The sequence below is a fragment of the Taudactylus pleione genome, unplaced genomic scaffold (assembly GCF_031769625.1).
Source record: "Taudactylus pleione unplaced genomic scaffold, aTauple2 ptg003137l, whole genome shotgun sequence".
NCBI lineage: Eukaryota > Metazoa > Chordata > Amphibia > Anura > Myobatrachidae > Taudactylus > Taudactylus pleione.
Window position 1 is genome coordinate 1,857,044 of NW_028287496.1, and position 22,171 is coordinate 1,879,214.

General features: G+C 42.8%; 1 protein-coding gene across 1 annotated transcript in view; it reads right to left on the bottom strand.

Annotated features, from left to right (window-relative positions):
* The window catches only part of RGS10 (regulator of G protein signaling 10), a 52,226-nt gene extending 40,815 nt beyond the window's left edge, over window positions 1-11,411 (bottom strand). Inside the window, exon 1 of the mRNA XM_088466436.1 lies at window positions 11,323-11,411. Within this exon, the coding sequence (XP_088322562.1) occupies window positions 11,323-11,371 (49 nt within the window). The 5' untranslated portion in view covers window positions 11,372-11,411. The remainder of the gene's footprint in view (window positions 1-11,322) is intronic.
* Window positions 11,412-22,171: the final 10,760 nt, after the last annotated feature.

The window sequence follows — 22,171 nt, forward strand, 5'->3', positions numbered from 1 at the left end:
GTAACAGCGCTGCCCTTTATATATATCTGGCAGGAACACAAACAACCGTGACATGTCCCCCAGAGTAAGACACCATCATCTGTATCGTGACATACTCTCTGGTAGTAAGACACCATCATCTGTATCGTGACATGTCCCCCAGAGTAAGACACCATCACCTGTATCGTGACATGTCCCCCAGAGTAAGACTCCATCACCTGTATCGTGACATGTCCCCCAGAGTAAGACACCATCACCTGTATCGTGACATGTCCCCCTGAGTAAGACACCATCATCTGTATCGTGACATACTATCTGGTGGTAAGACACCATCATCTGTATCATGACATACTCTTTGGTAGTAAGACACCATCATCTGTATCATGACATACTCTCTGGTAGTAAGACACCATCATCTGTATCGTGACATACTCTCTGGTGGTAAGACACCATCATCTGTATCGTGACATACTCTCTGGTAGTAAGACACCATCATCTGTATCGTGACATACTCTCTGGTGGTAAGACACCATCATCTGTATCGTGACATACTCTCTGGTAGTAAGACACCATCATCTGTATCGTGACATACTCTCTGGTAGTAAAACACCAGCATCCGAATGTTACAGGCGCATAAAGGTCACAGATCTGTCGTACTGGGGGTCGCTACCCTCAGGGCAGGACATTAATGGTGATTTTATGAAATGGTTACTATTAAGATTAAGACATACGTGAAAAATGTGACAAGGTTTTTAGGAGGAGGGTCTGTGAGGTTACATCCTGGGGAAGCAGCAACACAGCTTTAATTAAGAGAATACACAAAGAATGTAAGTGAAATGTGCAGTATGGTAACATATATTGTGGGTCAGGGATGGTCACACATAATATGTTTATGTATAAGTTATAAATTACCTTTTCATATTTCATATTTGATGAAAATTGTGTTTAATGTTATAGAATTTTTAACCCAAAAAGTCTGAATATTGGGGTGCAGGGACCATCAGAGGGTGCAGCTGCTACTAACACAGAACACTGGGTACAGCACTACTGGGTAACCCTAGAACACGCACAGCTGCCAACATGTGACATTAACATCACATCTAGGCAACTTACACACTGGTTACAGCAATGCTACATACAGAGTTACATACAGGGCCATATACAGAGTTACGTACAAAGTTACACGCTGATTACATGCAGAGTTACATACAGGGCCATATGCAGAGTTACATAGAGAGTTACACGCTGATTACATACAGAGTTACATACAGGGCCATATGCAGAGTTACATACAGAGTTACACGCTGATTACATACAGAGTTACATACAGGGCCATATACAGAGTTACACGTTGATTACATGCAGAGTTACATACAGGGCCATATACAGAGTTACACGCTGATTACATACAGAGTTACATACAGGGCCATATACAGAGTTACATACAAATTTACACGCCGATTACATGCAGTTACATACAGTGCCATATGCTAGGTTACATATGCTAGGTTACATACAGAGTTACACGCTGATTACATACAGAGTTACACGCTGATTACATACAGAGTTATATACAGGGCCATATACAGAGTTACACGCTGATTACATGCAGAGTTACATACAGGGCCATATACAGAGTTACATACAGAGTTACACGCTGATTACATACAGAGTTACATACAGGGCCATATACAGAGTTACACGCTGATTACATGCAGAGTTACATACATGGCCATATGCAGAGTTACATACAAAGTTACACGCTGATTACATGCAGAGTTACACGCTGATTACATACAGAGTTACATACAGGACCATATGCACAGTTACATACAAAGTTACACGCTGATTACATGCAGAGTTACATACAGGGCCATATGCAAAGTTACATACGCTGATTACATGCAGAGTTACATACAGGTCCGTGTGCAGAGTTACATACAAAGTTACACGCTGATTACATACAGAGTTACATACAAAGTTACACGCTGATTACATGCAGAGTTACATACAGGACCATATGCAAAGATACATACGCTGATTACATACAGAGTTACACGCTGATTGCATGCAGAGTTACATACAGAGTTACACGCTGATTACATACAGAATTACACACTGGTTACATGCAGAGTTACATGCTGGTTACATGCAGAGTAACATACACTGGTTACATGCAGAGTTACACGCTGATTACATGCAGAGTTACACTATGATTACATGCAGAGTTACATACGCTGATTACATACAGAGTTACATACGCTGATTACATGCAGAGTAACACACTGGTTACATGCAGAGTTACACGCTGGTTACATGCAGAGTTACATGCTGGTTACATACGCTGATCACATGCAGAGTTACATACGCTGATTACATGCAGAGTTACATACGCTGATTACATGCAGTTACATACGCTGATCACATGCAGAGTTACATACGCTGATTACATACAGAGTTACATACGCTGATTACATGCAGAGTAACACACTGGTTACATGCAGAGTTACACGCTGGTTACAAGCTGGTTACATATGCTGATCACATGCAGAGTTACATACGCTGATTACATGCAGAGTTACATACGCTGATTATATGCAGAGTTACATAAGCTGATTATATGCAGAGTTACATACGCTGATTACATACAGGGTTACATACGCTGATTATATGCAGAGTTACATACGCTGATTATATGCAGAGTTACATACGCTGATTACATACAGGGTTACACACTGGTTACATGCAGAGTTACATTCGCTGATTACATGCAGAGTTACATACAGAGTTACACACTGGTTACATGCAGAGTTACATAAATGGCCACATGCAGGTTACATGCAGTGTGACATATTGGTTACATACATGTTACATGTAGGTTATAAACCTGATCATTATATGTGCTATGTACATAGAGGGTCATTATATGTGCTATATACAGCATAGAGGGTCATGATACGTGCTATATATAGTATAGAGGGTCATGATACGTGCTATATACAGTATAGAGGGTCATGATACGTGCTATATACAGTATAGAGGGTCATTATATGTGCTATATACAGTATAGAGGGTCATGATACGTGCTATATACAGTATAGAGGATAATTATATGTGCTATATACAGTATAGAGGGTCATGATACGTGCTATATACAGTATAGAGGATAATTATATGTGCTATATACAGTATAGAGGATAATTATATGTGCTATATACAGTATAGAGGATCATTATACGTGCTATATACAGTATAGAGGATAATTATACGTGCTATATACAGTATAGAGGGTCATGATACGTGCTATATACAGTACAGAGGGTCATTATATGTGCTATATACAGTATAGAGGGTCATTATAAGTGCTATATACAGTATAGAGGATCATTATACGTGCTGTATAGAGGATAATTATACGTGCTATATTCAGTATAGAGGGTCATGATACGTGCTATATACAGTACAGAGGGTCATTATATGTGCTATATACAGTATAGAGGGTCATTATAAGTGCTATATACAGTATAGAGGATAATTATATGTGCTATATGCAGTATAGAGGATAATTATACGTGCTATATACAGTATAGAGGGTCATGATACATGCTATATACAGTACAGAGGGTCATTATATGTGCTATATACAGTATAGAGGGTCATTATAAGGGCTATATACAGTACAGAGGGTCATTATATGTGCTATATACAGTATAGACTATAGAGGGTCATTATACGTGCTATATACAGTATAGAGGGTCATTATACTTGCTATATACAGTACAGAGGGTCATTATACGTACTAAATACAGTATAGAGGGTCATTATACGTGCTATATACAGTACAGAGGGCCATTATATGTGCTATATACAGTATAGAGGGTCATTATACTTGCTATATACAGTACAGAGGGTCATTATATGTGCTATATACAGTATAGAGGGTCATTATACGTGCTATATACAGTACAGAGGGTCATTATACGTGCTATATACAGTACAGAGGGTCATTATACGTACTAAATACAGTATAGAGGGTCATTATACGTGCTATATACAGTACAGAGGGTTATTACATGTGCTATATACAGTACAGAGGGTCATTATACGTACTAAATACAGTATAGAGGGTCATTATACGTGCTATATACAGTACAGAGGGTCATTATACGTGCTATATACAGTACAGAGGGTCATTATACGTGCTAAATACAGTATAGAGGGTCATTATACGTGCTATATACAGTACAGAGGGTCATTATATGTGCTATATACAGTACAGAGGGTCATTATATGTGCTATATACAGTACAGAGGGTCATTATATGTGCTATATACAGTACAGAGGGTCATTATATGTGCTATATACAGTACAGAGGGTCATTATACGTGCTATATACAGTACAGAGGGCCATTATATGTGCTATATACAGTACAGAGGGTCATTATATGTGCTATATACAGTACAGAGGGTCATTATATGTGCTATATACAGTACAGAGGGTCATTATATGTGCTATATACAGTACAGAGGGTCATTATACGTGCTATATACAGTACAGAGGGTCATTATACGTACTAAATACAGTATAGAGGGTCATGATACGTGCTATATACAGTACAGAGGGTCATTATATGTGCTATATACAGTATAGAGGGTCATTATAAGTGCTATATACAGTATAGAGGATAATTATATGTGCTATATACAGTATAGAGGATAATTATACGTGCTATATACAGTATAGAGGGTCATGATACATGCTATATACAGTACAGAGGGTCATTATATGTGCTATATACAGTATAGAGGGTCATTATAAGGGCTATATACAGTACAGAGGGTCATTATATGTGCTATATACAGTATAGACTATAGAGGGTCATTATACGTGCTATATACAGTATAGAGGGTCATTATACTTGCTATATACAGTACAGAGGGTCATTATACGTACTAAATACAGTATAGAGGGTCATTATACGTGCTATATACAGTACAGAGGGCCATTATATGTGCTATATACAGTATAGAGGGTCATTATACTTGCTATATACAGTACAGAGGGTCATTATATGTGCTATATACAGTATAGAGGGTCATTATACGTGCTATATACAGTACAGAGGGTCATTATACGTGCTATATACAGTACAGAGGGTCATTATACGTACTAAGTACAGTATAGAGGGTCATTATACGTGCTATATACAGTACAGAGGGTTATTACATGTGCTATATACAGTACAGAGGGTCATTATACGTACTAAATGTCATTATATGTGCTATATACAGTACAGAGGGTCATTATACGTGCTATATACAGTACAGAGGGTCATTATACGTACTAAATACAGTATAGAGGGTCATTATACGTGCTATATACAGTACAGAGGGTCATTATATGTGCTATATACAGTACAGAGGGTCATTATACGTGCTATATACAGTACAGAGGGTCATTATACGTGCTATATACAGTACAGAGGGTCATTATACGTGCTATATACAGTACAGAGGGTCATTATATGTGCTATATACAGTACAGAGGGTCATTATACGTGCTATATACAGTACAGAGGGTCATTATATGTGCTATATACAGTACAGAGGGTCATTATACGTGCTATATACAGTACAGAGGGTCAATATATGTGCTATATACGGTACAGAGGGTCATTATATGTGCTATATACAGTACAGAGGGCCATTATATGTGCTATATACAGTACAGAGGGTCATTATATGTGCTATATACAGTACAGAGGGTCATTATATGTGCTATATACAGTACAGAGGGTCATTATATGTGCTATATACAGAATAGAGGGTCATTATATGTGCTATATACAGTATAGAGGGTCATGATACGTGCTATATTCAGTATAGAGGGTCATGATACGTGCTATATACAGTACAGAGGGTCATTATATGTGCTATATACAGTATAGAGGGTCATTATACGTGCTATATACGGTACAGAGGGTCATTATACGTGCTATATACAGTACAGAGGGCCATTATACGTGCTATATACAGTATAGAGGGTCATTATACGTGCTATATACAGTACAGAGGGTCATTATATGTGCTATATACAGTACAGAGGGTCATTATACGTGCTATATACAGTACAGAGGGCCATTATACGTGCTATATACAGTACAGAGGGTCATTATACGTACTAAATACAGTATAGAGGGTCATTATATGTGCTATATACAGTACAGAGGGTCATTATATGTGCTATATACAGTACAGAGGGTCATTATACGTGCTATATACAGTACAGAGGGTCATTATACGTACTAAATACAGTATAGAGGGTCATTATATGTGCTATATACAGTACAGAGGGTCATTATACGTGCTATATACAGTACAGAGGGTCATTATACGTACTAAATACAGTATAGAGGGTCATTATATGTGCTATATACAGTATAGAGGGTCATTATACGTGCTATATACAGTATAGAGGGTCATTATACGTGCTATATACAGTATAGAGGGCCATTATACGTGCTATATACAGTACAGAGGGTCATTATACGTGCTATATACAGTACAGAGGGTCATTATACGTGCTATATACAGTACAGAGGGTCATTATAGGTGCTATATACAGTATAGAGGGTCATTATAGGTGCTATATACAGTATAGAGGGTCATTATACGTGCTATATACAGTACAGAGGGTCATTATATGTGCTATATACAGTATAGAGGATAATTATACGTGCTATATACAGTACAGAGGGTTATTACATGTGCTATATACAGTACAGAGGGTCATTATACGTGCTATATACAGTATAGAGGGTCATTATACGTGCTATATACAGTACAGAGGGTCATTATAGGTGCTATATACAGTATAGAGGGTCATTATAGGTGCTATATACGGTACAGAGGGTCATTATACGTGCTATATACAGTACAGAGGGTCATTATACAGTACAGAGGGTCATTATATGTGCTATATACAGTATAGAGGGTCATTATAGGTGCTATATACAGTACAGAGGGTCATTATACGTGCTATATACAGTATAGAGGGTCATTATAGGTGCTATATACAGTATAGAGGGTCATTATACGTGCTATATACAGTACAGAGGGTCATTATACAGTACAGAGGGTCATTATATGTGCTATATACAGTATAGAGGGTCATTATAGGTGCTATATACAGTACAGAGGGTCATTATACGTGCTATATACAGTATAGAGGGTCATTATAGGTGCTATATACAGTATAGAGGGTCATTATAGGTGCTATATACAGTATAGAGGGTCATTATACGTGCTATATACAGTATAGAGGGTCATTATAGGTGCTATATACAGTACAGAGGGTCATTATACGTGCTATATACAGTATAGAGGGTCATTATAGGTGCTATATACAGTATAGAGGGTCATTATAGGTGCTATATACAGTACAGAGGGTCATTATACGTGCTATATACAGTATAGAGGGTCATTATAGGTGCTATATACAGTACAGAGGGTCATTATACAGTACAGAGGGTCATTATATGTGCTATATACAGTATAGAGGGTCATTATAGGTGCTATATACAGTACAGAGGGTCATTATACGTGCTATATACAGTATAGAGGGTCATTATAGGTGCTATATACAGTATAGAGGGTCATTATACGTGCTATATACAGTACAGAGGGTCATTATACAGTACAGAGGGTCATTATATGTGCTATATACAGTATAGAGGGTCATTATAGGTGCTATATACAGTACAGAGGGTCATTATACGTGCTATATACAGTATAGAGGGTCATTATAGGTGCTATATACAGTATAGAGGGTCATTATAGGTGCTATATACAGTATAGAGGGTCATTATACGTGCTATATACAGTACAGAGGGTCATTATATGTGCTATATACAGTACAGAGGGTCATTATATGTGCTATATACAGTACAGAGGGTCATTATATGTGCTATATACAGTACAGAGGGTCATTATACGTGCTATATACAGTACAGAGGGCCATTATATGTGCTATATACAGTACAGAGGGTCATTATATGTGCTATATACAGTACAGAGGGTCATTATATGTGCTATATACAGTACAGAGGGTCATTATATGTGCTATATACAGTACAGAGGGTCATTATACGTGCTATATACAGTACAGAGGGTCATTATACGTACTAAATACAGTATAGAGGGTCATGATACGTGCTATATACAGTACAGAGGGTCATTATATGTGCTATATACAGTATAGAGGGTCATTATAAGTGCTATATACAGTATAGAGGATAATTATATGTGCTATATACAGTATAGAGGATAATTATACGTGCTATATACAGTATAGAGGGTCATGATACATGCTATATACAGTACAGAGGGTCATTATATGTGCTATATACAGTATAGAGGGTCATTATAAGGGCTATATACAGTACAGAGGGTCATTATATGTGCTATATACAGTATAGACTATAGAGGGTCATTATACGTGCTATATACAGTATAGAGGGTCATTATACTTGCTATATACAGTACAGAGGGTCATTATACGTACTAAATACAGTATAGAGGGTCATTATACGTGCTATATACAGTACAGAGGGCCATTATATGTGCTATATACAGTATAGAGGGTCATTATACTTGCTATATACAGTACAGAGGGTCATTATATGTGCTATATACAGTATAGAGGGTCATTATACGTGCTATATACAGTACAGAGGGTCATTATACGTGCTATATACAGTACAGAGGGTCATTATACGTACTAAGTACAGTATAGAGGGTCATTATACGTGCTATATACAGTACAGAGGGTTATTACATGTGCTATATACAGTACAGAGGGTCATTATACGTACTAAATGTCATTATATGTGCTATATACAGTACAGAGGGTCATTATACGTGCTATATACAGTACAGAGGGTCATTATACGTACTAAATACAGTATAGAGGGTCATTATACGTGCTATATACAGTACAGAGGGTCATTATATGTGCTATATACAGTACAGAGGGTCATTATACGTGCTATATACAGTACAGAGGGTCATTATACGTGCTATATACAGTACAGAGGGTCATTATACGTGCTATATACAGTACAGAGGGTCATTATATGTGCTATATACAGTACAGAGGGTCATTATACGTGCTATATACAGTACAGAGGGTCATTATATGTGCTATATACAGTACAGAGGGTCATTATACGTGCTATATACAGTACAGAGGGTCATTATATGTGCTATATACGGTACAGAGGGTCATTATATGTGCTATATACAGTACAGAGGGCCATTATATGTGCTATATACAGTACAGAGGGTCATTATATGTGCTATATACAGTACAGAGGGTCATTATATGTGCTATATACAGTACAGAGGGTCATTATATGTGCTATATACAGTATAGAGGGTCATTATATGTGCTATATACAGTATAGAGGGTCATGATACGTGCTATATTCAGTATAGAGGGTCATGATACGTGCTATATACAGTACAGAGGGTCATTATATGTGCTATATACAGTATAGAGGGTCATTATACGTGCTATATACGGTACAGAGGGTCATTATACGTGCTATATACAGTACAGAGGGCCATTATACGTGCTATATACAGTATAGAGGGTCATTATACGTGCTATATACAGTACAGAGGGTCATTATATGTGCTATATACAGTACAGAGGGTCATTATACGTGCTATATACAGTACAGAGGGCCATTATACGTGCTATATACAGTACAGAGGGTCATTATACGTACTAAATACAGTATAGAGGGTCATTATATGTGCTATATACAGTACAGAGGGTCATTATATGTGCTATATACAGTACAGAGGGTCATTATACGTGCTATATACAGTACAGAGGGTCATTATACGTACTAAATACAGTATAGAGGGTCATTATATGTGCTATATACAGTACAGAGGGTCATTATACGTGCTATATACAGTACAGAGGGTCATTATACGTACTAAATACAGTATAGAGGGTCATTATATGTGCTATATACAGTATAGAGGGTCATTATACGTGCTATATACAGTATAGAGGGTCATTATACGTGCTATATACAGTATAGAGGGCCATTATACGTGCTATATACAGTACAGAGGGTCATTATACGTGCTATATACAGTACAGAGGGTCATTATACGTGCTATATACAGTACAGAGGGTCATTATAGGTGCTATATACAGTATAGAGGGTCATTATAGGTGCTATATACAGTATAGAGGGTCATTATACGTGCTATATACAGTACAGAGGGTCATTATATGTGCTATATACAGTATAGAGGATAATTATACGTGCTATATACAGTACAGAGGGTTATTACATGTGCTATATACAGTACAGAGGGTCATTATACGTGCTATATACAGTATAGAGGGTCATTATACGTGCTATATACAGTACAGAGGGTCATTATAGGTGCTATATACAGTATAGAGGGTCATTATAGGTGCTATATACGGTACAGAGGGTCATTATACGTGCTATATACAGTACAGAGGGTCATTATACAGTACAGAGGGTCATTATATGTGCTATATACAGTATAGAGGGTCATTATAGGTGCTATATACAGTACAGAGGGTCATTATACGTGCTATATACAGTATAGAGGGTCATTATACGTGCTATATACAGTATAGAGGGTCATTATACGTGCTATATACAGTACAGAGGGTCATTATACAGTACAGAGGGTCATTATATGTGCTATATACAGTATAGAGGGTCATTATAGGTGCTATATACAGTACAGAGGGTCATTATACGTGCTATATACAGTATAGAGGGTCATTATAGGTGCTATATACAGTATAGAGGGTCATTATAGGTGCTATATACAGTATAGAGGGTCATTATACGTGCTATATACAGTATAGAGGGTCATTATAGGTGCTATATACAGTACAGTGGGTCATTATACGTGCTATATACAGTATAGAGGGTCATTATAGGTGCTATATACAGTATAGAGGGTCATTATACAGTACAGAGGGTCATTATACGTGCTATATACAGTACAGAGGGTCATTATAGGTGCTATATACGGTACAGAGGGTCATTATAGGTGCTATATACAGTACAGAGGGTCATTATACGTGCTATATACAGTATAGAGGGTCATTATACGTGCTATATACAGTATAGAGGGTCTGTATTGTACAGCTGGTTGGGAATACCAGAGACAGATGTAAGAAGTGACAGAGATGTAGCTGGCAGACAGCAGAGAGAGCACAGCCAGCACCATCCCAGCACTCTCTCATATTACTGCTCACACAGACAGTCTATCTACCTGATGGAGGTCTCTTTCTGCTAAGCCTGACCACAGCGCGGGTGAACATGTTCTGCAGGAGGAGAGCGGACACTCACTTCTGTATTCTGCCTCTCTCCTCAGCTCTGCTGCTGGGTGGGCCAAGGCGGGGGCTCCCCTCACTCCCTCCCTCTCTCTGACAGCTATTTCCCTCTCATTGCCTGTCTCTCACACAGACACACACAGCCCGTCTCACATATTTCTCTACCTCTCACAGCCTGTCTCTCTCTTTCTATCGCTCTCACAGTCTGTCTCACACAGTCTCCCCATTCAGCCTGTCTCAGAGACTATCTCCCTCTCACTGCCTGTCTCAGACTCTCTCTCTCTCCCTCTTGCAGCCTGTCTCACACCGTCTCTCCCGTTCAGCCTCTCACAGTCTCTCTCTGTCCTCACAGCCTGACTCAGACCATCTCTCTCCCCTCACTGTCTGTCTCAGACCATCTCTCTCTATGTCTGTCTCAGACCATCTCTCTCCCCTCACTGCCTGTCTCAGACCATCTCTCTCTCTGTCTGTCTCAGACCATCTCTCTCCCCTCACTGTCTGTCTTAGACCATCTCTGTCTGTCTCAGACCATCTCTCTCCCCTCACTGTCTGTCTCAGACCATCTCTGTCTGTCTCAGACCATCTCTCTCTCTGTCTGTCTCAGACCATCTCTCTCTCTGTCTGTCTCAGACCATCTCTCTCCCCTCACTGTCCGTCTCAGACCATCTCTCCCATTCAGCCTGTCTCAGAGACCATCTCTCCCCTCACTGCCTGTCTCAGACCATCTCTCTCTCTGTCTGTCTCAGACCATCTCTCACTGCCTGTCTCAGACCATCTCTCTCCCCTCACTGCCTGTCTCAGTCCATCTCTCTCTATGTCTGTCTCAGACCATCTCTCTCCCCTCACTGCCTGTCTCAGACCATCTCTCTCTATGTCTGTCTCAGACCATCTCTCTCCCCTCACTGTCTGTCTCAGACCATCTCTCTCTATGTCTGTCTCAGACCATCTCTCTCCCCTCACTGCCTGTCTTAGACCATCTCTGTCTGTCTCAGACCATCTCTCTCCCCTCACTGTCTGTCTTAGACCATCTCTGTCTGTCTCAGACCATCTCTCTCCCCTCACTGTCTGTCTCAGACCATCTCTGTCTGTCTCAGACCATCTCTCTCTCTGTCTGTCTCAGACCATCTCTCTCTCTGTCTGTCTCAGACCATCTCTCTCCCCTCACTGTCCGTCTCAGACCATCTCTCCCATTCAGCCTGTCTCAGAGACCATCTCTCCCCTCACTGCCTGTCTCAGACCATCTCTCTCTCTGTCTGTCTCAGACCATCTCTCACTGCCTGTCTCAGACCATCTCTCTCCCCTCACTGCCTGTCTCAGTCCATCTCTCTCTATGTCTGTCTCAGACCATCTCTCTCTGTCTGTCTCAGACCATCTCTCTCTCTGTACTGCCTGTCTCAGACCATCTCTCCCATTCAGCCTGTCTCAGACCACCTCTCTCCTTACTGCCTGTCTCAGACCATCTCTCTTTCTCACTGCCTGTCTCTGACCATCTCTTCCTCTCACACAATCTCTACCATTCAGCCTGTCTCACACAAACTCTCTCAGTCTATCAGACCATCTCTCTCTCGCTCTCTCCTCACAGTCTGTCTCATATCATCTCAGCCTATCAAACCATCTCTATCTTATCCTGTCTAAAACCATAGCTTTCTCTCTCGCTCACACACACACAGCCTGTCTCACACCATTGCTCTCTCTTCCCCATCTCCCAGTCTGTCTCAAACTATCACCCTCTCTTTCTGTCTCAAACCAGATACTCCCCCCCTCCTCTCTCTCGTGTAGGAGGGGTAGAGAAAAGTGCACTGTCCTTCCCAAAGCTGCACCCCGTGGTCAGCCCTGGAACCGGATCAGTACCCTACACCTTTACCTAAGCAGTACAGGGGAGACCTGACAACCACAGAGCCTCACTAATGGGCCGGGTGTGATGTCACCACTGGCACAAGTACCTTGCACACCCTTTTATGTATAGGCAAGTTCCCGCTGTAACGATGCCTGTCTATAGATCCTATGCAGGAGACCGAGGAGCATTCACTGTAGCGAATAAGATAATCGATTGTGGTGCGCAGCGCGCTGAGTACAGAGTGTTATGCAGACACTTTATATGCGTTGGGTAAGGGCATACATGCCTACCCTCCCGGAATTCGTGGGAGGCTCCCGATTTTTCGGGTAACCCCCCCGCACCCCTGGAAAGGTAGGTATTTCTCCCGCAGAAGTGGGCAGACTGGGGAGCATTTCCGCGGCGATCACAGGTCTCTGTGTAGGGGCGGGGCTTAATGATGTGATTCTTCATAAATCACGTCATTTGGCCGCGCCCCTATTAAAATTCAAGCAAATCATGACAATTTACCATGAGGGGGTGGGGCTTAATGACGCAAATAATCAGGCCCCGCACCCCATCGCCAGCCTCCTGCTTCTCTTACTCGGGCTTTTCCCGGGAAAAGAAAAAAAAAAAAAGAAGGCTAGTATGGGTAAGGGATGCCAGCGCTCAGAATCCTGATGCTGGCATCCCGACTGGTTTAGGGTCCCGACACCTGCTGGTGTCTAAACCTACCCCCCCTGAGCTTAACCCTACCCCCCTCTGTGCCTAACCCTCCTCACGGTGACCAGGCAGAGACCGAGATCTAACCCAGCCTGGAGAAAAGCAAGTACTCGGGAAACACTAAAACCTTAGGGTCATACTTTCTGTGGAAACACCATTGACCAAAGGAGTGCCAAACTCTGTAATAGATGCGGGCAGAGGCAGGCTTTCGTGCACTAAGCATCGTCTGAATCACAGAGCTGGAGAAACCTTTGGCTCTTAAGATGGAAGACTCAAGAGCCACGACTTCAAAAGCCAGACAAGATAAGTCCGGATGCAGGCAGGGACCCTGTGGTAACAGATCCGGCCAATAAAGAGGAAATGGAATGTCTATGGATAGATTCTGTAAGTTGGTGAACCAATGGCCCCTGGGCCAAGCAGGAGCTACTAGTACTACTGTGCCGCTTTCCTGCTTGAGTTTCCTGAGGACCCTTGAGAGGAGGGAAATCGGAAGAAAGAGGTAGGCCAGCTTGAAGTCCCACCTCACTGCCAGCAAGTCCATGAAGGCGGCTGAGGGATCTCTGGTCCAGGACCCATATCTGGGGACCTTGTGGTTGTGACGTGAGGCCATGAGGTCTATATTTGGTAGGCCCCATTTGTTCACCAAGAGTTGAAAAACCATCGGGTGGAGAGCCCCCTATCCAGCGTGCATGTCCTGATGAAGTCAGCTTCCCAGTTGAGGACTCCCGGGATGAAAATTGCCGAGATAGCGGAATATGATGTTCTGTCCAGATCAGAATGTTTGCCACTTCCCCCATGGCTCTTGACTTCGCTTGCCTCACTGATCATTGAGATAGGCTTCTGTGGTTGCATTGTCGGACTAGATCTGGACCAGCCGGCCTTAAAGTAGTTCCTGTGCCAGTACAAGCACTTTGTATACTGCACGAAGCTCCAGGATGTTTATGGGCAGCTGACTTTCCTGATTTGTCCATCTTCCCTGAAAGGTATGACGACCTGTCACCGCCCCCCATCTGCGAAGACTGGCATCCATGGTGAGGAGGACCCAATTTGGAATCCAGAATGGGCGACCCTTGTCCAGATGATCCTTTTGTAGCCACCACGATAGAGCCAAACCTCTGGAGTGAGAAGGATCCTCTCGGACCGTATTAGATGTTACTGCCCGTTCCACCCGGAGATTATCAATTGTTTGGAGTGGAAAATGGCCTCCTGGAGGGCCAAGGCCTTGATAGAATCTGAAGATGAGGGCTTACCCCTGAGAGACCACTTCTCGGACCCAGGTGTCTGTTGTTGTTTGATGTCAAGAGTCTGCAAAATACAGACGTCTGCCTCCCACCTTGGGATTTCCCAGGAGGAGGCACTCCCCATCAGATGGAAGGTTTGTCGTCCAGCATGGGAGCTGGACCTCTGGCCGGCCAGGAACTCTTAGTTTGCTGCTTGGTGGTCCTGCGAGAACTAGAGGATCTGGAGAAAGGCTGTCTTTTTGCTCTTCCCTGAGGGCAAAAGGACAGAAAAGAGGACTGCCTAGGCTTTGATGTAGCTGTTGATGGGAGACCTGCAGATGTTGAGGATGCCAGAGTAGCGCTATCTTATCCATTTCTGCTCTGAAAAGTATGTTTCCATAAAAAGGTAAGGATTCCAGAGCTTTCTTAGATCCCACATCCGCTTTCCAGGACCTTAACCAAAGGGCTCTACGAGCAACAAGCGAAGCGGACGATGCTTTAGAAGCCAGGAGCCCAGCATCCATTGCAGCTTCTCCCAAATAGGACGCCGTTTCCTGTATGTGGGACATGTGTCAGCTGTTCTCTGGTAGCATTTAGTAGAGAGTCTTCCAATGCCCCCGTCCATTCTTCAACAGCCTTGGATACCCAAGCCCCAGCCGACTGAGTAACAGCTCAATACAATACAAATACTGATTTAAGACATGTTTCAAGTTTTCTATCTGTAGCATCTTTAAGGGAAGATGCGGACGGTATAGGCAACGTAGCATTCCTGACTAAATGTGTCACATGAGCATCCACAGTAGGAGGGATTTCCCGCTTAGTACATTCAGTAGGTGGGAGAGGATACAATGCTGATAATCTTCTTGTAACATGGAACCGTTTATCTTGGTTACCCCATGCTTCTTCCATAAATCAGTGAGCTGCTCAGGCTTAGGAAACTCAGCTCTTACCACCTTCTGGTGTTTAAACACTGGAGCATTCTGTCTAGGAGTCGGCTCATCATCCTCTATATTTACGATTGATGTGACCGCCCTCACAAAAGAAGGGACATCTACTGTATAAGGATGGTCCTCCTCTCCTGAGATAGACCCTGGAGAAGAACCAGGTGCATCATCTGACTCCTCCTATGATGCATCTGAAGCTATATGCTGGGCAGATTAACAAAATGATATAGTTCGCTAAGGCGCTTTAATGGCCACCGGTCTGTTCGCCTGGAACATTTGTTGAAACGCAGCAGCTGACTGAGCCGTACTCTGACTTGAGTGGGCATAAACATCCACTCAGCAAGGATGTATAGGGGAGCAAACATAGTATGTTGGAACTGCTGAGAGTATCCCATTATGGGAGGCAGCATGGGAACAGCCAAACGGTTTACTATCTGCATCATAACCCGAGACAAGGATACCCAAGATGGCTCCTGTACAGGGACTGGTAGATTGGACTGGTGAGGAGGTTCTTTATAACAAACAGCACACAAACCATCCTGTATAAAATCCTGAGGGGACAAGCCCGCCAAACAACTTTTACATGAAACCAGCACCTGGGCCACAGTTTCCCGTTTACCCTTACCTTTAGACATAATAAGTATAAATGTGACTGCCTTCACAAGTATCAATGTGAGGTCCAAAAAAAAAAAAAATTCCCCACACACCTGAAGCAAACGATTGAGGAGAAATAGCAGTGATAGATATAACTGACAGTAAAGAAAATAAGGCAGTACTTCAAACCAGCAGAGCTAGAAAAAGTCACATACAATGCATATACAATATACTTGCAATGGGCCCTGAATCAACTAATCAAAGCACAAGGCTTGGTAAGATTTTGAGCTGTATAACCTGGCCTATGGGGAGAGGTATACAGGGAGACTAGACCCAAAACCTTTTGAGACCAGCAGCTTCAGTAGAGCACTGATACTGTCACTGGGCGTCTCGTATACAGAGGAAGGTAAGAGGAGCTACCCAGATGCGGGAAAACGTCAGCTGGATCAGCGTCTGGGCTGGGGGATTGGCTGCCGGGGAGAGCCTACCTCCCCTATACTGTATTAATCCCCCGCGTGCGCTGGTCTTATAACATGGTTGCTGCCACTGTCCCCGGCACCAGACTGACTTGCCCCGGTGGTCTAGAGGAGGAGCGGACGCCCCACTACAGCAACCTTTGACAAGTCTCCTACTGCCAGAGGTACAGACTGCCATGTGGTTCCCTGCAAGCGGGGAGCCACCTTACCTGCATCCCAGTGCTTCCGGCTGCAGTCCTGTGTCCCAGCATCGCCGCTAGCCCAGCTCTGCTGGTGCCCACCAAAATCACCAGTCTGGTTGTTGCGGCGGGGGTAGGTGGAGCAGCAAAACAGGTGTCCTGCAGGACGCCTAGTGCTGCTTGCTCTGAAGTAAACATAATTAAAATAGAACATAAATTAAAAAGCTTGGGACTGCCTGAGCAGTCTCCCGGTTATAAAGGTGCATCTGAATCCTGCCGCATCAAACAAAAAACTGAATGCTTGTGGCCAGGGGCAGGGTATATGTGGATGAGGACCCAAGGCATCCTGGGAGCTGAAAGCTTAACTGTTTGGTGCCTGGATCACTCCAAACACATTTCCCCCATGGTATCCCTTTGGACCCTGAAGAAAATGTAAATATACTTCATAATATGAAAGCATCTCTGCAAGTGTCTCACCCGTGATAACGGAATGCCCCTAAAGTATCAAAATTGCAATATTTTGTGAGGAAAATAGAAATACAATTTTAATACATATGATATAGGACCGACATTGAGAAGAGTTAGCCAATTATCCTCTCAGTATTTATTTGGAGTGTGGAGGGAAACCGGAGTACCCAGAGGAGACCAAAGCAAACAATGAGAGAACATACACACTCCACACAAATGTATCATGACAGGGATTTGAACTCTTACCCTCAGTACTGTGAGACAGCAATGCTAACACTACACCAACCATGCTACCTAGTGCCTAGATGGAGACCTGGGGCAGGACTGAAGCCTGGTGCTAGGCTTGGTCCATACTCTGGGGCTTTGTTCTGGTGCCTGGGCTGGAAGGAATAACAAAGACCACTTACCTGTCTCCACGTGGTCTCCATCTTGTAGCTCATGTCCTCTCCTCTGGAGACTTCCTCACTGGGGTCGCCACCTGGAGTCTTCAACGCTGGACATCCGCTGGCTGCTGCTGCACTGTATGGTCCCTGTGGGGGAACGCTTCGCGTCCTGACTATTTCTCCTCTGGTCCGGACCCCTCTTCTCTCATATGGTGACAAATTTCCCACCTGGAGTGACTATATTCATAGCTGCTCATGGTGGGCAGGGCTAAGAATGGAAGGCGCGTGATTGGCATGTCTGCTGGGTGCCTGGCTCCCAGTTATGTGGCCGGGATCCATGTCAGGTGATCCCAACCACTTTCTGCTCATCACTCCTCTCTATCATTCGCTTGTCACTTTCTGGCTGAAATGTAATAGACTGAGAATGGATGTAGTTATAATCACGACAGTCGGAATCCTGACAGCTGTCAAAATCCTTGCAGCAGCATCCCGACGATAAGTGCTGGGGTTAGGAGGAGGGCTACAGTTAGGCACTAGGGGGAGGGTTAGGTACAGCGGGTAGGTTAGATTTAGGCACTGGGGGGAAGAGTTAGGGGATAGGGAGAGGATACAGACCAACAGGTTTTGGTATTCTAACCATGTCGGGATGCAGACATCTGGCTTCTGACCGCTGTGAAATAAGGGCAGCGGTGAAATTTCATCGAGGTAGACAATAGATTAAAATCAGCAATTTCTTTTAAGGTAAAACCAGGTTGTTTTTGCCTTAAGACAATTTGCCGCTTTAAATCTAGTGGCTACATTGCAAAAATCTTGCTGCTGCTCGCAACTTGCAGGCTATTACACCTGGGCCTCTCCCTGGTTCTCAGCCCCTCTCACATCTCCCCTTTCACAGCACTCGGAGCGTCTCTGGTCAGAGTGTTCAAGACTGCGAGAGTCCCAGATGTGGCTCAAGAACAGACTGACGTAACTGAAGGCATGCCAGTGTGATAGTTACAGTCCCTATACATGAGAGTGTCAGCTCTTAGGACTAGTGAAACTGCAGTACTGTCTATATAAGTAAACTGTGCTGAACAGTAACAATAGAAGGTGTACTGTAATAAAGGATGTACTGCATCACTGGTAACTGTACACATCTCCATCCGCTGTGTGTGAGGTCATACTTCCTTTTTATTTACACTTGCAAAAAAGCATATATAAAATTTACATAAAATAGAATAAATATAAGTAATACATAACAAAAATAACTTGGGTATACATAACACATTCACATATTATACCTTCATAACAAACCATAATACCCAAACCTAACACACGTACTAACACCTACCAGGAAAAACTAAGCAAAGATTTTGTATCACACAAAACCTATCTAACTACAACTTATCTATCTAAATTCCTTATCACTACCAACCACCATTATCTACCACCTTCAGGTAGATGTATACAAACCTTCTCATTCTCAACATTAATAACAAGAAAATTCTACTGGGGGGTATAAGAAGAGAATCCCAAAGCTAAAACACAAAGATACCTTCAACCGCCCACTCAAGGGGGCTTCAGCTGCCCCACAAGCGAGACCAGCTGACAGCATCCAATCTCTCTTTGTCCAGATCCATTAAACCCACCATCATATCGCAGGGGAGGATCTTTTTCTGAAAGGACACGTGCGCCCACGTGTGATACTGAACAGCTAAACTAAATAGTGATTAAATCCATCGTACCTTCAGACTACCCCATAACTCCCACTCAGGGTAACTAAGCTCCGAAAGCAGAGGATACCAATGGCCTTCGATACCTCCTCATAAACTTTTATGTTAAAGGGGCACTCGAGCAGAAAGTGGTCCATTGTCTCCGCCATCCCTGGAAATTCCTCCAGTGGACAACCACAATCACCGGCACTCCGCCTCTTGAGGTTCCCTTCAACATAAAGCCTTCCATGAAAAGAGAGCCAGACAATATCTTTAAACTTCTGCGATATCCTCTGGGAATTTAACAGAAGCAATGTCGCCCAGGCAGTCCCTCAGTGACAGCGGGACATGAAAGTTAGTCTGCAAAATTCTTCTCCCCAACTCCCTCCTGGAGAAGTTTTTGACTTCACCCACTTCCATACCATATCGCTTTATCACCCTCAAGCTCTGGATGACATAGATTGGGAGGTACCCATGCTGAATCCAAAAACTTCACACCTGGTCACCATTTATCCAAAATTTGAGGAAAGGAGACACCCACAGTTTGAATCCCTCTACCCACCGTGGGGGAGAATATAAAAACATAGGCCCTCATTCAGAGCCGTTCGTTAGCATCAGTACGCTCATTGTGTTCCGATGTTGTGAAACCACGCATGCGCCGGTGTTACACTGCGAATGTGCGTACGGCAGATTGCGAGCTTTTTTTGTCTCATTCGTCAAATTGCGAACAGGAAGTGACATGTGAAATGTGATTGACAGAACAGGCCGTTTTTGGGCATTGACGGGGGTGGAGATGGAAAAACGCAGGCGTGGCGAGGCGTTTTTTGGGGCGTACATAAATTATCTGATGCGAACATCAAATGTGTACGTACCAAGTCATACGTCACTGGCTGATCCTCTTTCCGTTCAAATTGCTCGCACAGCTTGGGGTGTGGATTACTCGACCACAATGGCGATGGGCTTGTCCTCCGGTCCGGGCCTCCTCGATGTTTCATCGATTTATCACGGCTTGTCAGAAAAACAATCAACTTTGAATTGCAAACCAGCTTGTAATGTGTTTTGAAAAGAGTTTTTTTTGGTTAGCACAAAACCGTACGCAGGTGAAAATCTCAGCTGCTAATTTCAGGATTACACAATCAATTAGCGTACATGTTTAGGAATGGGTTTTTTTTTTGTGTTTTGTACTATTGTAACAATAATGTCATCATGTTTGTGTGTATTTTACCATTTTGCTTTTGGCAGGCGAATTTGCATCCTTTTTTTTTTTTTAATGTTTTCCTTAAAGAACCCTTTTTTTAAACCCTTTTTTTTTTTTTTTGGATTTCGTTTTTGGCTTGTGGGCCAGGATTAACTCTAAACCATCTTTAAAATAATGTCACAATACAATGGAGAACATTTGTGAATTTTTTAATTTCATACACACATTTTTTAAGTTTTCAGGTGCATTTGGAAAATACAGTTTTTGGGCAGTGTTAGGCAATAATAACTGAAATAATTAAGACAAACATATTACCAGTGTTGGCAAACTTAAACAAACACATTAAAAACAATTCACAAGAAAGGAGAGGGAAGTTTTGGCCCTAAAGGAATATGGGGCAAGCACAGAAGGAGTGTGGGAAAAGTAGCCAGTGCTGTCATCGTTTTTTTCCCCGTTTGGCTGGGGTAGGGTGGGCACCAGACCGGGATGTCCTCTGTCTGGCCTGTCCAGAGGCAGATGTTGTGGCCTCTGGACTAGGCACATTTGGAGGAATGGCTGTTGTTGTGCCCGAGGTGGAAGATCCTGATGTTCCGGCAGGAAGGGAGGTCGGCTCCACCATGTGCTGGCGAACGAGCTGCTCCAGGGCATTGGCTATTCTGATGTTGGCCCTGGTATTTTCAGCCAGGCCTGACCAATGGTCACGTTGGCCGCAGCATTTTGCTCCAGGGCCTCAGCCACCCGTAGCAGACTGGCTTCCATCCTCTGCAGAATCTCCGTATGGGAATCCGATTTAAAATTGAGTTCTGTGAGGAGTGCCACTGCCTGCGAGGGGGATTGCCCTGGACTGGCTTCTGCAGGGTCCTCAGCCGGATGTACTGGTTCCTCCCCTGCAGAGCCAGCAGAAATTCTGCGGCCAAGGCTCCCCTCTGGAGCAGACTCATCCGCCTGTGTCTCTGTGAGAAAAAAGAGAAAAGAGGAACATTACAATCTACATATTGTCACAAAAACATTTCAGAGTTGGTTACATCACAACATTTACCTGGGACAATATGAGGAGCCGCAAAGTCTGGCATGTCCGTATCCATTTTGGACACGCCAAACA